The following is a 25,193-nucleotide window of genomic DNA, read 5'->3' on the forward strand; positions in this document are numbered from 1 at the left end:
TAGCTACTTTGCAAAATTCTAATAAAGTATGTTTAAATTTCTGGTTGTAATATCACAAAATGGGGAAAACCTGAAGCAGTACTAACATTGTAGTACTGCTAAAATAAATTAGAAGAAAAATAAAATGGTGTCTAAATGTGTTTTTATTATGATTTTTTCATTTAATATTAGTCACAGGGGAATTAAGACCCTCAACTAGGTGCTTAAGGGTGGGGTACTATTTTCTATTCTTTGTGTGAGACTGTAAGGTATTTTATCCTGCATTTGGTTGGGGAAAAGGGAGCAGAAGGAGGAACTAGCAAACTTGCTTTGAATATAAAAGAAAAACATAAAAAAAAGAAAATTAGCAAATAATACACACAAAGAAAGCAACAGCTAAAAAGTAATTGCGTTACTCTTCTCTGAGTGCAGAAAATGCAGACTTTCTTTAAGAAGCTTTTCTTTAGTTCACCGCTTTCAGAATTTCCCAGAGACAATAATTATGACTGAGCTGCTTCCCTCCTCTTAATAACTCCATTACATGCATTTGTGGAAGCACTTGAGTCTCTCTCATACCACTGCATTATTTAAGCCTGCAATTAAATGATTTCATATTAACCTACACAATGAAGCTATTCTGCAGCTGAACAAACACCGGTCTATTCTTCCTCTTCAGTGTGACTACATGAATGGTGAGCAAAGTCATCTCAAAAGACAAAGCCAAGCGATTTATTGTTAGGGACATATGGCATTAAGTGAACAGTTACTTGCAAATCATCCAAAAAGAGCACAGGCAAAGGTTATAAATTATCTTTATTATAATCCTTGGAACAGCATTCAGTATACAGGACTTGTGATTGTTGACAAATGATAAACTAAGCTGCAGATAATAAATTATATTAGAGGGAAAAAAAATATTTAAACGAGTGTTGAAATAAAGCTCAGTCGTATCACTTGCTTTGTAAAGCTCTTTGTAAGAATAGCCTGAATATTGTTTCCATGCATGTAGGAGAGCATTGTGTGGCTTCTTAATAAAAATGTATGAAATGCTTAAAGGAGTCTCAAAATGAAAGGAAAAGGAAAAAAAGCCACAGTTTGCTGCATCATCAAAGCATAAGTTCAATAAAATTATTTAGCATCTGCTATTTTGAAACCATATTTAGCGAGGACTTTCATCAAGTAACTTGCCATTTGGAGTAGACTCCAATTTCCAAACTTTGGTCCACACAAATTAAAAAGTTTTTCTTTGTTGAAATAGCAGAATGAAATTTTCTAAAGCCATTTAAAATACGTATTATTGACGCCTTTTTCATGCTAATCTCTTACCAACCAGACCGATTTTGAAGTGTAATAAAAAATGTTTAAAATGCCACGGTTTTTCAGGCAGCAACCATCTGCTTATAGTCAACCACTTTCCATCAAGGGCTTAACAACAAATGAATGAGGAAAACAAAACAGAAGAAACAAGAAAATACATCATGCTTCTTACAGAAGTGTCACAGTTCCCTTTTCATAAAGTTCAAAATACCTTTGGATGATTATTGCACATAATGAAACCAAGAGGAAGATAAGACTTCTAAAGTGTCTAAAGCAACAGCAGGGGGAGGTATTACTCTAAAAACATCACAATGTTAACTATTGCTGTCAGAAACAAGCCTCTGCTCCCTCTCTTTCTTATTCAGCTGCTTCCCTGTTGATAATGACGACCTTCTCTTCAGCTACATATTGATACAAGGGATGTCCCGATCCAGTTCCAAATATTGGTTTTCCCAGGATTTTTTTTATGTTTGGGCCCTGGCTAACCAATCTCTTTTTTTTCACCCTTTGTAATGACTTGGTGTCAAAGGTTGTTGCAGTTTCCTAACTGTCTGTGTCATGTGGCCTACTCTGTATGCTGTCTTCAGACAGATGAGCAGCTAAATATTAGTCATTAAACACTGATCTTATGAAAGTAAAACAATAAGATTATAACTCAGTGGGACAACTTTTTCTGTAAGCTTTGCCTGCATGCAAATATCTGGGACCAAAATATCAAGTAGTCCCGTCAAAACAATGAGGAAACATGCTAGCTTTAGCTTAGTCATTTTTAAAGTTTTTTTTACACTAAATATTGCCAGCAGCAGCAAGACATAATTTGTTGTAGACTGTAGTCTGTTTTGAGACAAATATGTCTCCAGAAACATAATTTTTTCTGCCATTTTTATATGATCAAACAAACTAAAACCACACTGAAATATGTTATTAATCTATCTATCAACATTGATAGTATCAAAACAATAAAACTGCTAGGATTAGCCAAACATTTCAACAAATTGCAACACGTGGAAACATTGTCAGCAGGAATTTGATCTAAGTTTATTCAATACTTTTTATATATCTATAAGTCAGATATTCACATAAAACGGCTGTCCTCCAGAAACGGCTGTCAAGGAAACTGCAGATTCCAGCTAATAAATTCACAAAGCAGAAAAACAATGTTCTCTTTAAGTTTTGTCTGCTCAGTATTAAATGAAACCTCACTGAAATATGTTGAGTCAATATAACATATTTCAGTCTCTGCCACAACAACTTAGCATCTAGCTAAGTGCTCTACATGGAAACTTTATCAGCAGGAGCATGGAGTTTATTTAATTGCAATGAAGAAACTTGTTTGGCAAATCTGTTGCGGTGAAGAAACAAACAGATAATGGAGTTTCCAGAAAATTAAGTTTTTCTGTCTTTTAAAGCCACCGATTTTCACAAATATTCATAAAGTTGATTTTATTGAAGCATCTGTCGGGGGTTTGGTGTCTGCAACTGCCTACTCTTAAATAACTCTGATCGGTATTGGAGACCAAAAGACCGGATCGAGACATCCCTCCTTAGTACATTTGTTTGACAGCTCAATGCCCATGTCTCATCCTGGCATATTTCAAACATTTATATTTTCCCCTGCCACTCCTGATACCTTATATTTTCAGATTTCTGAACAAGTGCACATATAATTAAAGATATTCTACATCTTTTCAGCAGCAAGCAGAAGATTTAAATCTCTTCACCAACCGAACGCATTGGGAGAAGAAATGAAATCGCCATAGCAACCCAAGAAGCTGCTTTAGAAAGTTAATTCCTAGACTGTGCGACATTCCTCATACTTTCAAGCAGCGCTTTCCTCAGATACATTAACATAAAATATAAATTAATAAAAAAGAATAAACATATACTTAAAAGTGCTAATTTACATTTGTTTACAGCATGACATATATTCACTGTACAATCACTGATTATATGCTCACATCATGTTATGCATCATTATAAGGATTACTAAGTAGCATAGTTTAAGTAAGAAATAATTCATAGCAAGTTTATTGGAAAATATTTGCATTGCCGTGTGACGAGGAGAGGCTCTTTTAAACAAGGTAAGTGTGTTTGTAGGTGTCTGTACGTTGGTGTTTCTGTGTGTGCATATGTATATTTGTGTGTAACGACCTCCACACCGTAGGTACATTGACATAAGACATATGTTCCAACAAGAAGCAGAGTAAACTCAAATCATTCTAGTTCAGAGGCACAAAAAAATGCCCAGCCAGCATTTCAAGTATCTAGCATTGCTTTTGAACACACTTTTTTTTTTATTTATCAGCAAAGCAGAAAGAAAGATGAGGGAAGGAGACAGGAGGTTATTTTCTTTTTAAAGATAGGGGAAGAGAGGCATACAACAAGTGGAAACAAGCATTTTAAAGAAGATTAGTGTCAAAACTAAGCAATCTGATGGACAAACATCATGTCTTTACACATAGTTTAAACTATTGCACTTTGTCTGCAGCATCATTCACTCAGCTCCTTGAATCAGGTTGGAAACTCACTTACTCATTTGGCTCCCAGCTCGGTCAATGTTTCCTTTGTCATGGCAAAAACAAGCATTATGGAACAAGTAGGGACTCTGAGGGCTGGTCGCAGGATGAATGTCGGTTTGTTACATAAGACACACATTTTGCAAACAGTTCATCCAGGCTTTAATGCTCCACCACCCCCCGTGGTGGGGCAGGAGGCCTGTGAAAATGATCTACACTCGAAAGCAGATGTAAGTCATCCAATGGCAGTCGGAAGTCTGCATGTTAAGTGTCCAGGTACAGGGATCTGAAAAGATTGTCCCAAAAGAGAAGTACAAGACACGCAAATGTTTCCTCCTGTGGAAAGTTTTCCTATCGTCTGACAGGAATGAGAGGGAACCGATTCTGAACTCTTCAACTTGACTGATTGGAGAATGATTATGACGTGGACTGAGTTACCTTTTAGGCACTGAACTAGTACAAGTCACTGGGCCTTCCTGTTCCAGTAGGGTTAGCATGTTTTTTTATTATCTTCTTAGGCATATCACAATTTTCTTGATGGCAAAATGTAAAAATTCAATTTTCTTGCATTACTGAAACATGCTTCAGGTTAATTTATTGGGCATTTGTGCAGTCGGAACGTTTTAGGGGAGGGTTAAGGTGAGCTAAGAAAGACCACCATCTTGTAACAGACTTAGGACATGGAGAAACATTTCCCAGTACAACATCTTCCATCCATGTGTTTGGATAATGGTGCAGCAGTTTTCTGAGGCTTGGATTTGTCTTTCAGTCTATGTGAAGGTGAAGTTAAGTAAGAGAAAGGAGGACAATATGTTTCATCACACGGCTGGGATATGTAAGAACATTGTGACATCTTAACGCTCTGACTTGACTCGGTAGCGGAGAGCCAGGTAGGTGGCCAGTCTGAGAATCAGAAAAAACACACCCAGCACTATAAAGTCAACATAAAGCTTTGCGTCCTCTACATCCAGCAGCTGTAGAACCTCCTCTGGCTTTTGAAATTTACACATCACTTCCGGACACTCAAGCTCTGACCGATTCATCCCATAGATGGAGAGTATCACCCCTTCAAAGCCATATCTGAAATCAAACAGTTTGGTCAATGGCTGTAAAAAGGGGCCATATTTGAAAATCTAAATCTGAAAATTATTTGCAAATCCTAGAGACAATACCTGACGTAGGAGACGTAAGAACTCCACTGAAGGTATTTAGGAATTGTGTCAAAATTGACAAAAAATCCAGAAAAGAGGAGCACGGGAATGGCTGTAACTGGACCAATAAACGTTGCTACCTGTCAAACAAAAACAACAGCATGAAATTAAAACAAACTATCACTCATAGAAATCATAAAACATTTTATTTAAACATCTGGAGGAGAAAAAAAGATTTATACTCTAATACGACTATTTTTATTGTTTATACTTACACCATCTTTTCTCACTACGCTTCAATGCCGATTTAAAATTGCTCTTTTTTTCCACGTTACAAAAGCATCATAGCAAAGAGAGCAAAATTAAGAAATATGCAATATTATGAAAAATGTAAAAACATAAAAAGTGTCTTGCAATCCAAAGTTGCTGTAAAGAGTCAGCTTTGTTGGTGTATTTGAAAAATATCAAATTCAAAGAAATGAAGCAAATTTTGTAAAACATCAAGGCCAGTTATGTCTGTGGTGAAGGAAACAATAAAGGGACAAAATGACCAGTACTCATGTATAACTGTCTACCTGCAAGGACGTGGATGCAGCACCAATTAGCAGCCCCAGGGACTGGGCTACCAGGGCTGTGGATGTTGACAAGGCCATGAAGAGGAGATAGCGACCCGCCTCCGCAGGTTGTTCAGTCATCCAATACACTATACTACAGTACATTATGGGACAAATCACCTACGGAGGAGACATGCTTTCAGTGTTAGCAAAAATTGTACAATACACGCTTTCATTTCTAAAGAATGAATCAAACACTACCTGGAACGGTATGTCAGCCATGGTTTTGGCCAGGAAGTACGCCTTAAGGCTGTACCAGTAGTTGAGATGTTCCCTCATAAAGACAGACATCTCCAGAGGAACTGTGGAACAACAGCTCAGTTTTAAAAAAAAAACTTTCCAAAACCAGGGGAAAAACCCCCACACACCAGATCAATGTTTCCAGTCTCCGACGAGGATCAGTGTCTTACAGGTTAGCACTGTGGGCATCAGGGCAGCGAACATGAGGAACAGCATGGAGAAGAAGAGGAAGCCTGTGTTGTTGAAGACTTTGCTGGCATCATTTCCAATATTAAGATAAAGCAGGCCAATCAGCACTCCAATACACAGATGGGACATCACTCTGAGGTGGGTCAGCACCTTCCGAACAAAATAATACAGCAGACTACATGTAAAGTTTTTTTTAGGCAAAATATATTTGAAAAAAAAAAAGAAAGAAAAAAGAAAACTTATAATTTTATTAAAAATGTCCAGGAGTGAACGTGAAAATGATCATGTTACCGTGTCCCTGCATATTGTGATGAAAGTTCTTTTGAAGAGGATGCAGAACTGTGTGAATGTGCTTGTGGGGAAGCTGGACTTCTCCAGGGTTCCTGTGTCCTGTGGAAAAACGGAGTTATGTACGACACCAAGACGAGTTACTGACAGGATACTAACATTTGTCATGGGTCCCAATGCTGTATTAAATTTAGCTTTTAATTCATTTGTTTGAACCATTCTTTTTTTAAATTATACAACTAAAAACATTGCTTATGTTTTAATTTGAATTTATTCTGCGTCTTTTCTAATCTACTCAGTCTTAATTATGCAAAGACTCAAGTAAATACACAAAACCTCCACTAACAGTTGAATAAATTGACAGGTTGCAGATAAACCACACAATTTCTAATACCATCATTAAACTCTGTTTTAAAACAAAGTTTACGAATTTTAAACAGTGAACGAATAATAGTGACGGCTGCTTGGATTCGCATATAAGGAACAAAATCTTTGAATTAAATTTTTTAAAGGATTTTATTTGGCTCTGGTCACCTTTATTGGACAGTAAATGACAGGAAAGCGAGGGGGAAAACATGCAGCAAAGACTCGACCCCGTGATGGCGGCGTTGAGGACTGAGGCCTCAACAGAAGGGTTTGCTTGAACCCTGTCGCCACCACTGCCCCCTGCACTCAATTTGAAAAAAAAAAAAGGATTGAAGTTTTGTGTTGTAAGATTGTTCCATTATGAAAAAAGAATCGTTCAAGTAAATAATTAAAATCTCAAAATGGATATGTTATTTATGTTTTTAAAGAGTGTATCCTAGCCTCTGAGCAGAGTTTCTGTTATACTTCAAGAGAAATGTTTACGTTACATACACAGCAGTATTCAACGCATGAAAAATGAATATTTCTGCCCCTGTTTTATCACCCAGAAAGGAAGAATGATGCAACCCATTTAAAACACTTGGCTATATCTCTCTTAAAGGGTTTGATGAAAGCAACTTAGTAAATGTAAAAGATAACATTTGTTTGCTTCTTCGAGAAACTGTACAGAAAAAGATTTTCTTTAAACCAGCTGCGTGATCTTACATTTACAGCAAAGTGAACCTGTAAATAAGTAAAAAGCAAAAGAAAAGAGAAAACTAAAACAGTAAAACTAAAACAGACAGCTCCAAGTTCTTATTTTAAGCTTCAACCTTTAGCTGATTCCTGTATCAGAAGTTATTCAGACAGAATGGAAAGGAGATGACGGAGGAGAAGAAAAATGATCAATGGAGCGGAGAAGACAAGGAAATCAGAGCATGACATGGCATTTTTCAAATTACTGTTAAAATTTATTTTATTTGCATACTTTATAACAACATATTACTTCATTTTATTGATTGCTTAATTTTGTTAAAATTTAAGGCTCAGCACCATATTTGAAATATACAAAAATGTTGAATTTGTTTTTAAATAAAAATATCAAACTCAAAGCTTTTTCAACAAAATGTTGCCCCAAAAGATTAAAAGCTCTTCTCTTTGAGCAAAAGGTTTCTTCTTGCATGTGAAAAGTGAAATCTGAGCAAATCTTTTAAACAACTTGCAAGGATGGATAAGCTTGTATTATGTAATGAAAACGGGCTCAGAACTCATATAATTTTTGCTTATTTATAATCAAGGGTCAAAACTGCATTCCAGTTGCATTGCTGTTACGTATATCAAAACCTTAAATTATTTGCAATTTCTTTTAAAGAGACGTTACTTGTACAGCTGCATAAAGTTGGATAAAGTTGCTTTTATTGAAATAAACATGACATTTTTGGTCAACCATTTGAAAAATATTTGGTTGTGATTCTAAAACTCCGACATTTGACACATGTTCACGTCTTCTTCTAGTGGAAATGTAGAAAATTACTTTTAGTGATGCAAAACATTCAAAATGGCATGGTTTGTACAAAATTACAACTTGTTTGGTACCAATATAATCAACCACAACATAATTACCGTACAACTGAAAAATCATGATATTATGAAATAGTGAAGAATTTGAAATGCCCAGAATGCTCTCTTACTTACACTGAGAACTTGAGAAGGACAGGAAGCATCGCTTTTGTCTCTGGAGTTCTTCTTGCTCTCCTCTGAACAGAGTCCACCCTGGACCGCCTCGAACAGCACTTGGTTCAGGTCTCCATACTCTCCGGATGCTACCTCAATGACTGGACGTATTCAGGTCAGACCAAACACTCAGTGACAACATCCCCATACACACACACACACACACACACACACTCGGGGCTTAGAGGACTTGCTGGACTTACTGAAATCAGCAGGATTGTGATATGTTGGACAGTGAAGGCCCAGGTTCTTCAGGTAAGGGATGAGATAAGGGACTGTCCCCTTGTAAATGCACTGACCCTGACTAAGGATGTACAGCTGAGGATTGAACAATAGAGGAACATTGTCAGTAAACTTCCCACCATGCAGCCCCCTCTGAAAAAAACGATCAATAGAGAGCGAAACAACGGGACGGGACATCGACTGCTCTGCTTCTTCGGCTGTATAAAATGAATTATGCTGTGGTATCCTGGTCTAAGCCACGGGTAATGGAGGCTCTGACGTGTCCAGCAGTAAAAGCACTCAGCCTACCTTATCAAACATCTCAAAGAGCTTGGCACTGGGCTGATGAATGGTGCACATGATTGTCCGTCCTCCCTGAGCCAGAGACTTCATGAGTGAAACAACCTGGAAGCACGACGAACTGTCCAGACCACTGCAACGGATTTAAAAACAACAACAACAACAAAATGGAGACAGAAAGATCAGAGGATTAGTTAGGATGAATTTAAACTTAAATAGCAAAGGAGTCAAAGTCAGTAAGTAAGATTTTACCTGGTGGGCTCATCAAAAAACATGACTGGTGGATTGTTGACCAGTTCTAAAGCAATGGCCAGGCGTTTACACTGACCCCCAGAGAGAGAGTGGGTGCGTGTCTGAGCACATTCCTGGAGACCCAGAGCTGTCAGGATCTCATCCACCTTGAACGCAAGTAAAGAGAAACGGTGAAACAATCAATCATCTGATATCACCCAGAGTGTGTTATTAACCTCAAAAGCTATGTGCGATCTGTGTGGACTGTGCTGCTTTGGCCTTGTTGCTCCATGAATCGAGTAACTAGGCCTGTCACGATAACAAATTTTACTGGACGATAAATTGTCTCAGAACTTATTAATGATAAAAGGTAACATTGTTGCTTTGAGACCATGTTCAAGTAATATAATAGTAATAATAATGGCGTAAAAATGCAAGGACACATGCTCAAAGATCAATAATTCTACACACTGGAACTGGAAGACATGTTAAATATCCTAAATAAATACAGAAAACAACAAATAAAATAAATTATGAAGTCTCTGTAAACAAAATTATCTTTCAAAAAAAAAAAAAAAAAAAGGGCTAGTTGAGACCAAAACACCAGACTGAAGACTTTTATCATCCAGTTTTTGGTAAAAAGAGAGAAAAAAGAGAAAAGCAATAAATCAAAAGCAAATGAAAATGATTGAGTTTCTTTTAATTTATCATGCGATTAATTGATTTATTGTTTATTGATATATCTGATTGATTATTGCATAATAGTAACTTAAAAAAACAATATTTAACGTTCAAATTGCCACGATCACCCTGGTCAGAGATTTTGATAGCCATAATAATCTGCGGCCTTACTCTACAGGCCTGTAAATTCTGTCAGAGTGTAAAACAACTATTTTTAATAGTTCTGCCACCTCTTCACCACTATCTGAGTGTATTTATAACAATATTTAATAGAAATAATAAACTAGATCTTCAACCAGGCAGTCAGATGTCCAATTGCAGTTCTTTAAGAAATTAGCTCCTTGCTGGTTTAATGGGTTTGTTTCTTTAACTAATCAATCATTGGACTATATTAGCACAATTACTAATTACTAATTTACTAAATTACTTAGTGTCAGGATTGGGATTCTGCTAATACAGACACTTATGGTATATTAACCTCACTATCTAAAATAGAATTAAGAACATTTGCCAAAAAAAAAAACCCAAACATTTTTTATTGTTTGTGTCTAACATATAATTCTTTCATGAATCAACATAAACCGACTCACAAGTTCTTTTTTGATCTGCACAGACTCATTCAGCTTCAGATGGGCAGAAACCTAAAAAACAACAAAGAAAACTCATCAGAAATCTGTTTTCAAAAGTACATGTCAACATTTTGCCACGATTTTTCCAGCAGCAGCAGCTTCACCATCATGGCCTCCCTCGCAGTGAGATGCGGCAGCAGCATGTCGTGCTGCATGATGTAGCAGGACATCTTCCTGAAGGTCCTCAGATCCCTCGGCCGACCGTTCACCAGGATGGTCCCCTTCATGCCAGTTTCCCTGTTTTCCAAACATGAAGCTATTTCTAAGTCTGCTCATGTAAATGTAACCAAATCCACCCCAAATCAGTCTTCTGTAAACATTTACAGTAACTTATTCTTTTTATGGATCTGTGTAATTCTCGTGCAGGTTAAAGGCTCACCTATAACCCGCCAGAATATTCATCAAAGTGGATTTCCCAGCCCCAGAGGGTCCCATGATACCAATCAGTTCCTTGCTGCAGAATCTTCCCGACAGACACTTGAGGAGAGCTTTGTAGCCTAATGGAGAGAATGAACCATCAGTCAGTTAATCATTCATTCATTTTCTATACAAGCTTTGTCCTAATGAGGGCGTCAGCTGGGAGGAGGGGAGCCTGCTGGACAGATTATTTGTCTCCTCATGCTGTCAGTCATTGACACTGACGCTAATGCTTTGGGATATTCTAACAGTTATCCTGCAATAATGTAAATGTTACATTCCTTACTCTCACAGTTTCTTAAAAACTTCAATAAAGTTAAAGTAAATGTGTAAAACATTAAACACAAATCCTGTATTGTGGATTTTAGTAGGCATTTTATTTTACATATAAAGCAGAACCACGTCAAACATGAACATGTGGTGTATGCAGGGTTTCCCTCAGAGTATGATAAGCCTGGCGGGCCACCAGGCTTTACTTGTTCCCCCACCAGGCTAATCATTGCTTATTTGTTTAAGTCTTTTTAAAATGTTTGCTTTTTTAAGACTTTATAGTTGGTGTTCAGGCGCTAATCTTCCAATCTTTCAATAACACATAAATATAAAGTGACATTTTCAAATTTCCTGTCAACTTTAAGCATTTTTTAACTCAGAAACTCGGCGGGTCGCTGGATGAATGACTGCCCTAGCATCCAACCACCAGGCTTAGAAGGTTTTCTGGGGGAAACCCTGGTGTATCTGTAGAAGATGCTAGACAACAAAGACACAGAGCCATGCAAATGTGTTCAAATCCCTTGAACATTTTCACATTTTGTCAAATTCAAACCTTAAACCTACCCTGACTGTACTCATGTTGTTGGTTTATTGTGCTACTCGAGATTCACCAGCCAGTTGACAAAAGAAAATGTATTTGTTTAGTTTTGCTTTAGCAGTTTTAATTGGAGGATCTTCAGGTCAAAGACAGTAAAATCCAAAAAAGAATTTCATGGTCTTTAAATGCATCAAAGCTAAAACTTTAACTCCTTCCAGGCTGCAAACGCATCAGCCAACAAAATTTACTTTGAAGCAACTTTTAGGTCATGGTCAGATGCTTTGATGTATTAATTTTCTGTTTCATTCAAACCTGCAACTTATATTAAAAACATGTGACACATTAATTCTCTTCAAAAAATCTTCTTTTTTTCAGGTGTTCTGTCTTGGGAATCCCAAATTAAAAAGGTGTGTCCAGGTGTGTGTTCTTGTTAAAAAGGTGTGTGTTCTTGTGTCCAGGCAGTTTTCTTTACAAAATCAGACTTTAGGAAAACTGGAAAAGATATCAGCCTGGAAAAGCTTGATCGCTGCATTTCTATCTACTTTAACATTCAAATGTCTCTTGTTCTAAATATAAACTGGCCAATATGAAAGCTAGGTCACATATTAAACAAATATATTAAATAAATGTGTCTATTTAGTATATTTTTAGCATGCTCTTAGAAGACAGATACCATAGAGACGTTACATAAAGTTTAGAAACTATAAAAACAGTAAAAACCAGAAGCTTTTCAGATTCTTTAGTCACTGGACCCCACTATCAAAATCAGGCGGGTCAGGACCAGTTTGGTTGATTTTGAGTACGCAATTTATTAAAAGGACAAAGATGGAGAAACAAAAAAAGATGGGGAGACGGGGTCCTGACTGCTCACAGCCTGAGCTGTAACGATTTTGCTTGATAACACATATTATAAAAAGGTGTTATCAATGCCAGAACATAATTTTATGGAAGACGGATCAGGGTGAGCATGGGAGTGTCTCCTGGAGCAGCTGCTCAAATTGTGTATCTTGTTTCATTAGTTAAAGCTCAGTGAGCTGCGCTCCGCTGCAGAACTTGGTTCATTGATTTCTAAAGTGTTTTAACAGATGATTATGCAGATACTGAGATTCTAATTTGGGAGAGGTCACCGGGTCCTAGACAGATAAGAACCTATACAGTGAGACAGAGGTACGGAGAAAATTTAGGCCAAGTATTCTACCAGCATTATGAAAAACCTATCTGCGTAAAATGAAAGCATTTTGGGATAAAAATTAAAATAGCACAACAGATATTTTGCTAAGTTTGTCTTATAATCCAGCAACCGAAAGACTTTACCTCCAAGTAAGGTTGCCTCAGGTTTCTGTGATGTGCTTGCACCAGGATTGTGGTTCCTGAAGTGTGGTGGGAGCAACTGCACAATCCAATTTAGAGCTGACACAGATTCTGAGAGCTGTCACCCATGTCTCCTGTCTCCTGAGCGTCTCTCCTGGGTCTGCACAGACCCTTCTTCGTACCTTCAACTGGGTAATTGGGCGATCTCAGCAAAGCTACATAGTCCCTTAAACCGGCTGCCAAGAAATGGCGCCCCCTCCTCTGTCACTTAGTTACTACATCAAAGAGCTCTCTCCTCTCAGGCAGGAGCTGTGTGCTGTCAGTGAAGCAACCATGCCCTGCCATGAGCTGCATACTGATGATCTAACCCACTGCTGTTGGGCGAACATGACGCGAGTCTGAGAGCTCATCCCTTTGTCTCAGAGAGCCAGAGCGTACGTCGTCCCCTGACATCACGACCGAGCTCAGTCCTAACCACATCTGACGGTGTTTACTCTGAGATTACAGCCTGAACTTCTGACATGTCCTGCTGTAATTGCTAGACAAATTATTCAGAGGTTTTATCGTCCACTGTGTCACAACAGGAACAGAGCCCCGAATAATACAGGTAATCCAGGCTGGGCAGGTTTTGAATAGAGAGTGGAGCTAAGTAAATATTAAGTAAACCATATGGGTTGCTCTTCACAAAAGTATTCATACCCTTAAAACTTTTCCCATCGAAATGATAAATCTCAGTGTATGTAATTGGACTTTATGTGTTAGGCCAGGGGTGTCAAACCCATTTGTGTTTTGGGCCAAATCAAGATCATGAATGCTCTTAAAGGGCCAGAATGTATTGACAAAACCTGTTCACAAACTGTTAAAATATCAATGAATTCTTAAAATTAAATAATATTATTGAACATCTTTTCAGTCCCTCCAGAATTTTGTATATGTGGTAATAATTTGGAAATATTTGCAATATTTGCGCTTATTTATGACAGTAAATACGACTTTTTATTACTCACTGTTATGGACTATATATGACAGCAATTAAAGCCGAGGAAGCTGTTAATTACAAGAAAGTTTTTGACAATGTTTGAGAAAAATCTGCAATAAACTCCCAATTACAAAACAGTTTAGGGATTTGTTGATTTCTTCAGAATTTCCATGATTATTCTCAAGAAACTGGACTGATTGGTTATGCAGTAATCAATCAGATATATTAATTCACAATAAACAATAAATCAATTAATCGCATGATAAATGAAAAGAAACTCAATAATTTTCATTTCCTTGATTTATTGCTTTTGACAAAAGTCTTCAGTCTGGTGTTTTGGTCTCAACTATCCCTTTTTTGAATGATAATTTTGTTTATAGAGGCTTCATAATTTATTTATTTGTTGTTTTCTTTCTTTATTTTGGAATTTCCAAACCTCTTTCTTCCAGTTCTAGTGTTTAAATGTTCATTAGCATTTAAAGTTTCTTGAACTTTGAGAATGTGATCTTGCATTTTTATGCCATTATTACTATTGCATTACTTGAAAATGTTCACAAAACAACGTTATCATTTATCGCAGTAAATTCTAGGACAATTTATCGTTCAGCAAAATTTGTTATCGTGACAGACCTATATGAGGCTGTATTTTTATTTCAGCCAGCTTTGATCCCCTCTGGAAAAACAGAGATGATGAGCGCAGGTGCAGAGCAGCAGCTCACTAAATCTGAAGCAGAAATGTAAACATTTCCCTGTCTCTCTCTCTCTCTCTCTCTACCCCCTCTGCTGTTTCTCCCCCATTCAAAGCCCGGCTTGAGTTTCTCCAGACATCTCCCTCGGGATGAGAATACCACTGAACATGAAAATAGGTCACAGCAGTTCCATCCAAAACAGCCAGGGATGGCCAACATCACAAAACAAGAGCCTGCAATAGAAAAGGCAGTTGGAGGGCAGCTCACCCAGGACTCTCTCCGGCTGAGACCTCCTCCAGGAAAAGAGAACGCTCTAAATTGAACAAAAACCTGTTTTTGTAATTTCCTGCTTATCACAAACCTTTGGAGACATGACTCATGAGCAGTGAGACGTTAACTCAACAGCTAAGGTACTTCTAAGGATAGATGACATCACGAGTCCTGGGATCATGATTCATGCAAATCTTATTTCTCTCCTCTCTTTTCTGCCTGATGCGTAGCCATTGTCTGATTCAACACATTTAGAAAGGAAGAGTGTTTTTTCACTCAAAGGAAAACTAATAGCTGTCCAGTAAGCAGGTGGAATATAATATTAGTATTAATTCATGTGGGAATCCACAACAAAGAATTTTACCATAAGCTCTGAAGTGACCAATAAATAAGCAGTCAATCTTTTACTGTGACTCTTTATTGTAATAAAGATTTTTTTTTTTTTGGAAAGACAATTATTTTTTCACATAGAGTAGATTTGTCCAGAGTAAAGATAAAACGTTGGTGCTGTCCATGGTACTGAAATCAACCATTTCAGTACCTCAGTGTCTAAAAGAAATGGCCTTCTGTGTCTTGTCAGATTTACACCCCAAGAGAACAGAAAAGCATATATTGCTACTTAGAAGTTTCTAAAAACCCTAAGCAGCTTGGGAAAAACAAAGTAACGCATACATTTTAATAGCTGCTTCAGTTGTATCTTATTTTAAATAGATTTGTAGGGTCACTAATAAATAAACTCAACGCAAAAGTTTTTTTTTTTTTGGAAAGGCAATTATTGTTTCATATAGAGTTTTTTTCTCCCATAGAGAAAAGTCCTAAAATTAAAAGGGCTTTTTTTTCTAATAATTTTTCAGCAGGAGGGTATTCTACAGAATTTCTTTAAATGAATTTATTTTATGGCTTTTTAAATGTTTTCGAGAAAGGTCCAAGTCAACAGAAACTCAGGTGGATTTATAATTCTGCTTTAATCGTGTGTCAATGTACACTTTTGGAAGTATTTACAAATTAAAATCAGGTGTGTGTCAAGGGAAACGAGTAAGTACGTTTGAAAAGAAAGTATAAAAGTGAATTGAGGGCAAAGATTTGACTCTTAGTGGCTGTCATAATTCAAAAGAACAATCAGCTCGAATGGTATTTTACTCCTTGTGCAGGGCTTTCAATCAGGCAGAATTCCTGTTAAAAAATAAACCATCTGCCGACTTCAGCTTGTGTCAAATAATTTAGCTGCAAAAGAAAACCAGAAAGGCACAGAGATTTTGTTTGCTTTACGATGAGAACTGAGGCTTAGTGATATTATCTTAAAAAAAACCCTTTCTATGAAATGTTTCACTGATAAATAAAAAAAGATGAAAAGTAAAAGAAAAGACATCCTGGTCAATTATCAATAGCTGGATGAGTTTTAATTAAAAAAAAATCCAAAGAGACGTTTCCAAAAATCTTTAAACATCAGAGAGAAATATTTGATGCAATGAAGACAGACAGCAACACAAGCATCACTGCTCCAGAACTCCTCTCTGATCTTTTCCCTCATTATAATGCTCCATACGTCCAGGTTACACAACGGAACAGCAAACACTTCGCTGCCAGACTTTCATAATGCACATTCATATTAGACAAGACTAAAAATAACCAAGCCTGCAGTACCGCCATGCAAACATCTCACACCATGTGGAGAATGTAAGCACACCCTGCTAAATCCACACAACCACGGCAGCCAGGTCTAAGTGTTTGAAGAGGGTAGGTTGTTTGATCTGCAGATAAAAAGCCGAAGCTTAATCATTTCCGAGGATAGTGAGTTCACATGCAGTTCATATGATCATAGTGTATCAATTATGTGCTGGAATCCCAGCCACCGCCCCCTGGAAGACAACAGAGGCAAAAGGAATCAAGCAGTGTGCCAACCTGGGGGTAAATTATTTACTATGTCTAAACTCTGCTGAGTGCAGCAAAGCTTGCAGGCAGGAGGACCGGCTGCTCTTGCATGGTGGAAGTCTGTAAGTCAGCATGTGTCAGGGATATGGTGTATGCGCCAGAACAATAAAACGAGGCAAGAACAAACGCTGGCAAAGATGATTTTTTTTTTCTGAAATGTTACAAAAGCTTTGAAATGCAATGAGATTTCTGCACTGCAGATATTGATCGTCATGGGTGGTGTTCGCTTGCTCATCTGTCATTGTTTTCTGTGAGCCGTGCCTGCAGTACCTCTTCTCCTAAACCAGGGGCCCTCCTGGATGATGTAGGACAGCTCGTTGAACTCCAGGTCTATAGCGGAGCGCCGAGGGAGGTGGCTGAAGCGCTGCGCCTCGGTGATGTGGTTCTCCACTTTCTTCAGGTGGGTGAGCAGCGGCGCCTCCTGCGGGGCCCCTCCGGGCAGCTTGGTTTCTTCCATAGCAATGCTGACCGAGCCAGGCTCCAGTGTTTTCTCAGCCATCCTGATAGGCTGCAGGGAAGGAAGTATGTGGCACCGTTTGTAAAGTTATACAATAAAAAAATCAACAGCAATATTTTGGTTCATTTGGCCTGTCATAAAGAAAATAAATTTACATATTCATTTTTCAAAGTCATTTGTAAGCATCAGAGTTCCATACTAAATATTGAATTCACCATCTAAATATTTACTTTAGAAACTAGAGGTGCATGAATAAATCGGAAAGCCGATAAATTAACCCTGATTTCCTTAATTTTGGTGAGATCGGTGTTTAGCCGATACTTACTTGTGAAGCCGATCTTATTCACCAATCTTATTTACCTTGGCAAAAAAAACAACAAACCAACAAAAAAAAAACAACAACAACAACAAAAAAAAACAATCATTGTTCTCTTTTTGCTCTGCCATGTGAGAGGTTTAACTGACAGACCCATCCATCAGGTCATGTCCGCATGTTTGCAGTTAGTAGTCACCCCACTGTTGCCAACTCAGCAACTTTCTTGCTGTATTTAGCAACATTTCCGAAAAAAATAAAATAAAATTGCATAGGCCAAAATCGGAATCGGCAAATCAGACTTTTTAAAGATCGGTCATCTACAACCAGTGCAACTCTATTGCAAACTAAATATTTAGCTTGAAAATAAATATTTATTTTACTAATTAAATATTAATTAAATATTAATAACTACGAACTAAATATTTCACTGACAAGCCAAATATTTAAAGACTAAAATGTTTTTAAGTCCAAGGTAAATATTAAGCTAATGTGTAAATTAGCATGTTGACAATCAGAAGTGAAATATCAAAGTAAAAGCTAGGTTTCGTCATGTCCACCGTGATAACAGAAAACAGAGGACGTACATACGCAAGTATCAACAGACCTTTACTCACGGGTCGACAGCAACCGTTTCTGCATCGACATTCAAGCTAGAACACTTCCGGTTCATGTTTGAGACACTTTTTGGTTATCAACGTTTTAACACAAACAATATATTAATTCAATTTCATATAAATCATTTTGTTTTACGAATGAATAAACAATAAATCTTAAACTTCGATAGCCGCTCCAAAGCAACGTAAGAGTGAATGAACATGAACCGGAAGTGTTCTGACTTGGCCGCAATGGCGGATGTTAATGGAGAAATTTATACAGAAACTAGCTCTGTAAAGGCCTGAGTAAAAAACTGTAGCGCCGCTGAAACGGCATGTCCTATGTTTTCAACTAACACGTTGGAAATTAAAAACGATGGTTAAGAAAAAAATAACCTGAGCGACCATTCAGACCCGCCAGCAACTGAGTTCATAGAGGTCTGCGAAACCCAGCTTTTACTTTGATATCCCACTTCCGCTATATATAACGTAGAATGCTCGTCGGCAAATAAATGTTTAGCAATAATAATAATAATAATAATAATAATAATAATAATAATAATAATAATAATTTAAACTACATATTTAGATGGTGAAATAAATATTTCTGACATTTATAAATGCATGAATATCATGGAGAAAAATATGACTTTGAAAAATGAACATCCATATTCTGTTTCTCAATGACATGCTCAATAAACCAAAATATTGTTATTTTTTAATGTGTGACGTTACAAAGGGCACCCATTTAATCACTGAAAGTATAAATAACATTAAATGTTGAAAGCATGAGGAACTTGACTCATACTTTAGTTAGTACATTGAGTAAAATGCAATAAAGTTCTACTTGATTTTTGTCCAAATATTGAGCTTTATGGATATTCTTTTAATAATGTGATGTATTTTCTAGATCTCTCGCAATTGAATTGAGATTTATCACACTTTGTCACAAACCTTAACACAATTTATTGGGATTTTATGAAGACCAACAAAACGGTGTAATTGTGAAGTGGCATATAAATGACAGACTATTTTCAAAGTAAAAATGTTAAAGATGTGGTCTGCATATCTAATCCTCATCCCTGATTAGTAAATCCACAAATTAACTAATCTCTCTAACTAATTAGTGAGTCCAACTTTGCGTGATAATTTCCAGCTGTTCTTTGAAATCCTTAGAGGTTTGTCAGAAACATTAATAAACAAACAACATTATGAAGACCAAGAAACACAGTAGACAGCTGGAATAACGAAAAACAATCCTGGTGGGAAACCTGAAGAACAGAGGGTGGAGCAGTGGTAGCCAATACACTCGGACACCAACCCTAACAATGCAGCTGGAGAGTGGCTCAGTCAAAGCCTATAGAGTTAAATTTTAACTAGGAATCTGTAGCAATACTTAAAAAAAAAAATGCTGTTCACAATACTCCCAATCCAGCTGGTTTGAGTTTAGCCATAACTCAAAAAGCTGTAATTGCAACAAAAAGTAGTTCTACATATTATGAATTAAGAGAGAGAGGTTTTATATAAATACATGCAACACCTTGTTTCAATTTCATTTGTGATGGACAGTGACAATCCTAATAAAATACTGTAGAAGTTTATAGTTTTAATGTGAATACATATTTGTAAGTGAGTGTATTCAGTCTGACGCACCCAAGCAAGGTGCTATGCATGATCTGACAAGCATTTAGTCTGTGGAGCAGCTGCGTAAAGCCAATGAGATTGTGAGTGTGAGGATCTGGTTTCAGTCCTGCAGCACACTTACAGTCCGGTACTGCTGATTCATGTAAATTTCCTCCCAGACAAAGACTGCCTGTCTGAAATGTGAGGCATGTAATGCGTAAGGATCCATAAGCTTTTCAACTCTTTAAAACAAAATACAAAAAATAAATAAATAAAATGTCTCACTGATGGGAGGACACAGTGTTTAGACCTCCGGAAGCATTTTGAAAGCTGCTCCATGATAGTGAATAAATCTGAGCTGCAGTTGGAAAAATATTTATAGTTGTAAAACTGAAAAAAAAAGAGGCCTGCGCTGTAAAAACTGCACAAAATCTGATCAGATTGAGGACACATTTACATACATTACAATTCTACATAATGAGTCTAGATGGCACATTTTTGTCATTTTGTCATTTTGTGATTTAACACAGGCTACAACTCAACTCTAACACTTCTAATGCACTTTTCAAAATGAGCCCTGCATTCCTGCAGACAGGCTTGAAATTCCTAGCTTGATTAGATGATTTTAACAAAAATAAGAAATGAAATGTTCTCTAACTAAGCTAAGCTTAGTATCCATTTAGGTAAAAAAAATGGATGTATAAGTTTAAGAGAGGGGAAAGTGATTGTTAATTAAAAAAACAAACAAAATAAATTTATACAGCAGAACGAACAACTTGCTTCTGACCGAATACCACACAGAAATAGTCCAATACACTTTAAAGTGACTTTCCAGACTTTTCTGTAAAATCACTTCTGACACAGCTTGTCACCGACAGAAAATGCTTTTACAATTATTTTCTATTTGTTTTGGTAATTTTGTTGTAAATCCTAATTTAATTAAGATCTTACCAACCTCTTAAAAAGCTCCACTGATGACATCACATAAGGTATAAGGTAAATAATCATAGTTCTTTGGCGTATGTGCATGTGTATTTTTCATGTTTTCCTGTTCCTCTTTACTTCTGTTTTTAATCCTTCAAAGGTTTTACTTGTCTGTTAAAACTGCAGCAAAACATTTGAATTATATTTACGTTCACCTTTATTTCAGACAAAATTAGTCCATATCATTAGAAATAAGGAAATATTAATCCTCTTAAGCAGAGGCTTTGGGGAAATAAAATTGGCAACAATAAACACATGGAAGCATTTTGTGACCAGGCCAGACTGTAATGGAACAAATCATTGCCGTAGATCCTCAGGGATCATTCACAAGTTATAAAAACCATATCTGATCGATATGTTCCATTAAGATAATCTCCATGTCCCAATATTAGTTTCCTGCAGAAATGCTGCATTACTTGCTACCTGAATTTCCCATTTGTGGGACAAGAACACCAGTTCCTGTCCTACTTCCACTTTTTTTGTTTGTTTGTTTATTTGGAATCTCACTTGCCATTGCCGTAACAATGGCTTCTCTTCCTTTTATCTACAAAAACTGAAAAAATTGCTGGGCAGAGAGACTTAGAAAGAGCCCAATGCCAGTTAGTCCCACAAAACATGCATCTCCAGAACAACCATCTTTGCACCATGGACAGGAACCATTCAGATGAAAAACTCAAGCAACAATAAACTGATTTTATCCGGTTAAATGTATGAAGAGAATGATTATCATCATGTCTGCTTCAGATTTCTCATCCATCCATCAATGCTTGGATGGGGGCATCTGGAGGCATCAAACTCTGGCTCACCTTTCTGCTCAAGCACAAGTCGAATGATGCAAATTTATGACAAATCTTAGTAAACGTTGTCTGCACCAAACTGTTTATTGCTGATCAGCTCAGTTGTTGCGTCTCATGTGATGTCACCGAGTCAAATGCACAGAAAGCAGAATTAGTGGGGTTTTTTCCTTGTGCTTAAAAAAAGCTTTGTCTCTTGTGAAATCATGCAGTTGAAATTCCCTGTTGTCTAGTGGTGGTGTTGCATTAACTACAATGAATACAGGGCTGAAAACTACGTGTTGAACATGTTTTAAATTGTAAACACTTCTGATTATGCCAAAAAGAAAGCACACCCTTACATTTTTGGGGTGTCTTAATTTAAATAACTGACATTGTGGTTTGAGGCACTTAAGATTCGATTTAAATAACTTTAGAAACTAGTAAAGGAACTACAGAGAGTGTGTTCTCTTTTTGCAATGACTGCAGTGTGAATACAAAGAAACAACGTCCAATCGCCTACATGGTCATTCTGTTGTACTTTGATGAGTTAACGCACACACTTTCATTGCACACATGCACTGTCACATAATGTCCCAGAGGCTTGTAGTACTCTCCAGCTACTATGATCCACTTCAGCCTATTTTAACATGATGAAATAACTTACATGAGAATAACCGGTGATGAATATTGACTGTGGCTTTCTATTGATCATGTTGCCATTAGCGAATTCCCATTAACGGCCCGGTTATAATCCATGCCCAACTCTGACAGGCAGACTTTAATGGCCTTTCAGTCGGGGAGAGAACTCCATGTTCAGCTCCAAACGGCAGGACATGTGAACAGCACTTGGCCATGGCAAAAGTCACCTCTAAAAACATGGGGGAATATGGCAATCACATGAATCTATGCAGCTTTGCAGTGGAGAGGTGATCCAGTTATCTGCTATGACTTTTGATGTGGCAAGCACCTGTTAACCTGGTGCTTGCACAAGACACAGAAACTGACTAAACAACGAGATTTTGGGGGGTTAATGAGATATTTGCCTGATTCGTAAATGTATCTTTGAAGCAGCTTTAACAGTTGGCTTCGCAGTGCCCATTCACGCACACTCTCACATGCAATCATGCAACATACTTATTATTGTGTGTTGAAAGCACCAGGTGAGGAGCTCAGTCCTGGTTCTGTGAGAGCAACAGCGCTCAGTTGATCTCTTCAGACAAAACAGCCCAATCCTCCAGCATCAGATCTCCAGCGCAGTCCCGGAGAGGAATAATAATGAAAATAAATAAATAAAATAAACAACCACAACAAGCAGGATGTTCACAGAGTGCACCACAGTCCAGCTAAAATCCGGATTCGCTTTGGGGCAATAAAGGACCGAGCTGTATTATCCTTATCAGCATCTCTCGGGGTGCGGCGCTCACCATCCCGCATCCTCTACAGCAGCAGCCCCTGAGATTAAAATCATGTCCGGCCCGGCCTCAAACTACGACTGCATCCCGGAGACTCGTCACGGAAGCTGGGTGCACGTTATCTTTCCCCCCTCGGAAAGGAAATACTCCACTCACGAACTGCGTCCACGAGCGTCCTCGGCTTCGACGTGCGTGCCAGTCTCCATCATCCCCCCCGCTGGCATCTGGGATCAAAGCGAAAGCACCGGACCAGGCAGACGCCGCTGCTGCAAATGCCTCAGCATCATCATCAGCTGCAGCCTGACGGAGCAGCCGCCGCTTTCCGCTTTAACTGGTTGGTGCGTCTGCGGGGCGCGCACGCCGGCTGGATACAGGGCGTTGCTGGGGAAGATGCTGAAAGAGGAAATTATGTTTTCGTTCAACTGAGTCCCATTTGCAATGCTAACTAGACTGAAGTAGATCATTTAGGGGGGGAAAAATAGCATTGTTTTGTACTTCTTCTTTTTAAGAGTCCTAATTTGTCAATAGAGATTCCATCACAATGAAATCTTACTGCATAAAAGTTGTTGATAAAAAAAAAAAGCGATTATAATTCCTGGGATTGTTTTAAGATCTAAAAGGAACGTTTAAAAGAAAGTCGATTTGTTTTTTTTTGTTTTTTTTTACATGATGTTCAAATGTATTTACACAGATGAGTCAGTTTTGATGGATTACGGTTCGTTACATGCTGACAGTCGGAGTAAACAGGAGGGAGGTTCTGGTCTGTCTCTTTAAAGGCCGCACCTGCGCAGCTGCCTGGTGCTGATGCTGCAGTGCCCGGGTTATTTTCGGTAAAATAGCCGGGGTTACTCGCGTTCAAGCGGGCCCCACACGCCTTACATCACCCCTGAGAGGAAAACGAGCCCATTTTTAGCCAATCGCACCTGCTTCTTAATCAGACTAATTTAAAAACGAGCTCCCAGGTCGCTTCGTGAACACTTTCAGTCTTCCAACCCATCTCTTTCTCTGTAAAGCTGCTGATATTATCAAGGATTCTTCTTGCACAGCGTCTAGGAAAAGTATCCATATTTTTTTTGACATTTTGACACGTTTACACAAACGTCACTTTACTGGCATTTTGGATCTTAAACAATCAATTCAGATTATTTATAGCACCAATTCAAAACGAATGTCACCTCAGGTCACTTTGCAAGAAAAATGCAATCATCTCCACAAAATAACATTAAGCTACATACATTAGTATTTGATTCTATCAAGCAGTGCAGGCAAATTCAGTTCTCATTCATGCAAATTAATAAAAAAGTTAGCCATCTAATGGATGGAAGCAGATTTGATGGAAAGAGTTACTGACTTTGCAGCAAACTGGAAGACTATTTTGTTTCTTTTTTCTTTTTACAAATGAAATTATATAAATTTGGGCATCCATTTGGCTTCAACCCTACCTTATACTGTTTTTACAAGGTCTTCTGGGGGCATGTCTCTATCAACTTTACCCATCCAGGAATGTTTTGCATATTCTTATTTTCAAAATAACCCCAAATCAGTAAGATTGGATCAAGAACATACAGTACAGACCAAAAGTTTGGACACACCTTTTAATTCAATGAGTTTCCTTTATTTTCATGACTATTGACATTGTAGATTCACACTGAAGGCATCAAAACTATGAATAACATGTGGAAATATGTACTAAACAAAAAAGTGTAAAACAACTGAAAATACCCCTTATATTCTAGTTTCTTCAAAGTAGCAACCTTTTGCTGTGATTACTGCTTTGCACACACTCTGCATTTTCTTGATGAGCTTCAAGAGGTCGTCACCTGAAATGGTTTTCACTTCATAGGTCAACCTGTCAGGTTAATAAGTGGGATTTCTTGCCTTATAAATAGTCATGAAAATAAAGAAAACCCATTGAATTAGAAAGGTGTGTCCAAACGTTTGGTCTGTACTGTATATGAGCATCAGTTTTTAAGTCTTACGGCAGATTCTGTGAGGGTTTTAGGGTTATCAATAACTGGCTCAGTCTAATGAATGGATATGCTCTGATCTAAATCGTTCCTTTGGCTGTTAATGCAGGATTGTTGACCTGCTGGAAGGTAAATCTTCACCCCAGTCTCAAGTCTTTCACAACACTCCCGCATCAACTCTGACCAGTTTTGACGTGACTACCAAAAATAATGACGCTGCCAC

The 25,193-nt window shown here is 37.7% G+C and overlaps 1 protein-coding gene across 2 annotated transcripts; it reads right to left on the minus strand.

Annotated features, from left to right (window-relative positions):
* Positions 1–774: 774 nt before the first annotated feature.
* Positions 775–23,425, minus strand: abcg4a (ATP-binding cassette, sub-family G (WHITE), member 4a). Of its 2 annotated transcripts, none has more exons than XM_028031844.1 (15): positions 22,726–23,425; positions 17,113–17,350; positions 10,816–10,933; positions 10,541–10,673; positions 10,398–10,448; positions 9,148–9,293; positions 8,905–9,028; positions 8,577–8,691; positions 8,335–8,474; positions 6,298–6,396; positions 5,988–6,156; positions 5,779–5,879; positions 5,539–5,697; positions 4,985–5,103; positions 775–4,892 (listed from the first exon to the last, which is right to left on the minus strand). In XM_028031844.1, the coding sequence occupies exons 2-15, from the start codon at positions 17,339–17,341 to the stop codon at positions 4,667–4,669; spliced, it is 1,929 nt and encodes a 642-aa protein (XP_027887645.1). In that variant the 5' UTR covers positions 17,342–17,350; positions 22,726–23,425; the 3' UTR covers positions 775–4,666. The 2 variants fall into 2 exon arrangements, with proteins under 2 accessions (XP_027887645.1, XP_027887646.1); XM_028031845.1 differs by having other exon boundaries at positions 23,160–23,240.
* Between the last annotated feature and the right edge of the window lie 1,768 nt (positions 23,426–25,193).

The sequence above is a fragment of the Xiphophorus couchianus genome, chromosome 11 (genome assembly GCF_001444195.1).
Source record: "Xiphophorus couchianus chromosome 11, X_couchianus-1.0, whole genome shotgun sequence".
NCBI classification, from domain to species: domain Eukaryota; kingdom Metazoa; phylum Chordata; class Actinopteri; order Cyprinodontiformes; family Poeciliidae; genus Xiphophorus; species Xiphophorus couchianus.

Bases quoted from the DNA above. Each gene is read 5' to 3' on its own strand.
- abcg4a (XM_028031844.1), bottom strand. From the start codon at position 17,341: ATGGCTGAGAAAACACTGGAGCCTGGCTCGGTCAGCATTGCTATGGAA. The intron at 8,475-8,576 runs GTAAGTCCAGCA...GAATACGTCCAG, and splicing joins TCACAATCCTGCTGATTTCA to TCATTGAGGTAGCATCCGGA. The intron at 6,157-6,297 runs GTAACATGATCA...TTTGTTCGGAAG, and splicing joins TCACAATATGCAGGGACACG to GTGCTGACCCACCTCAGAGT.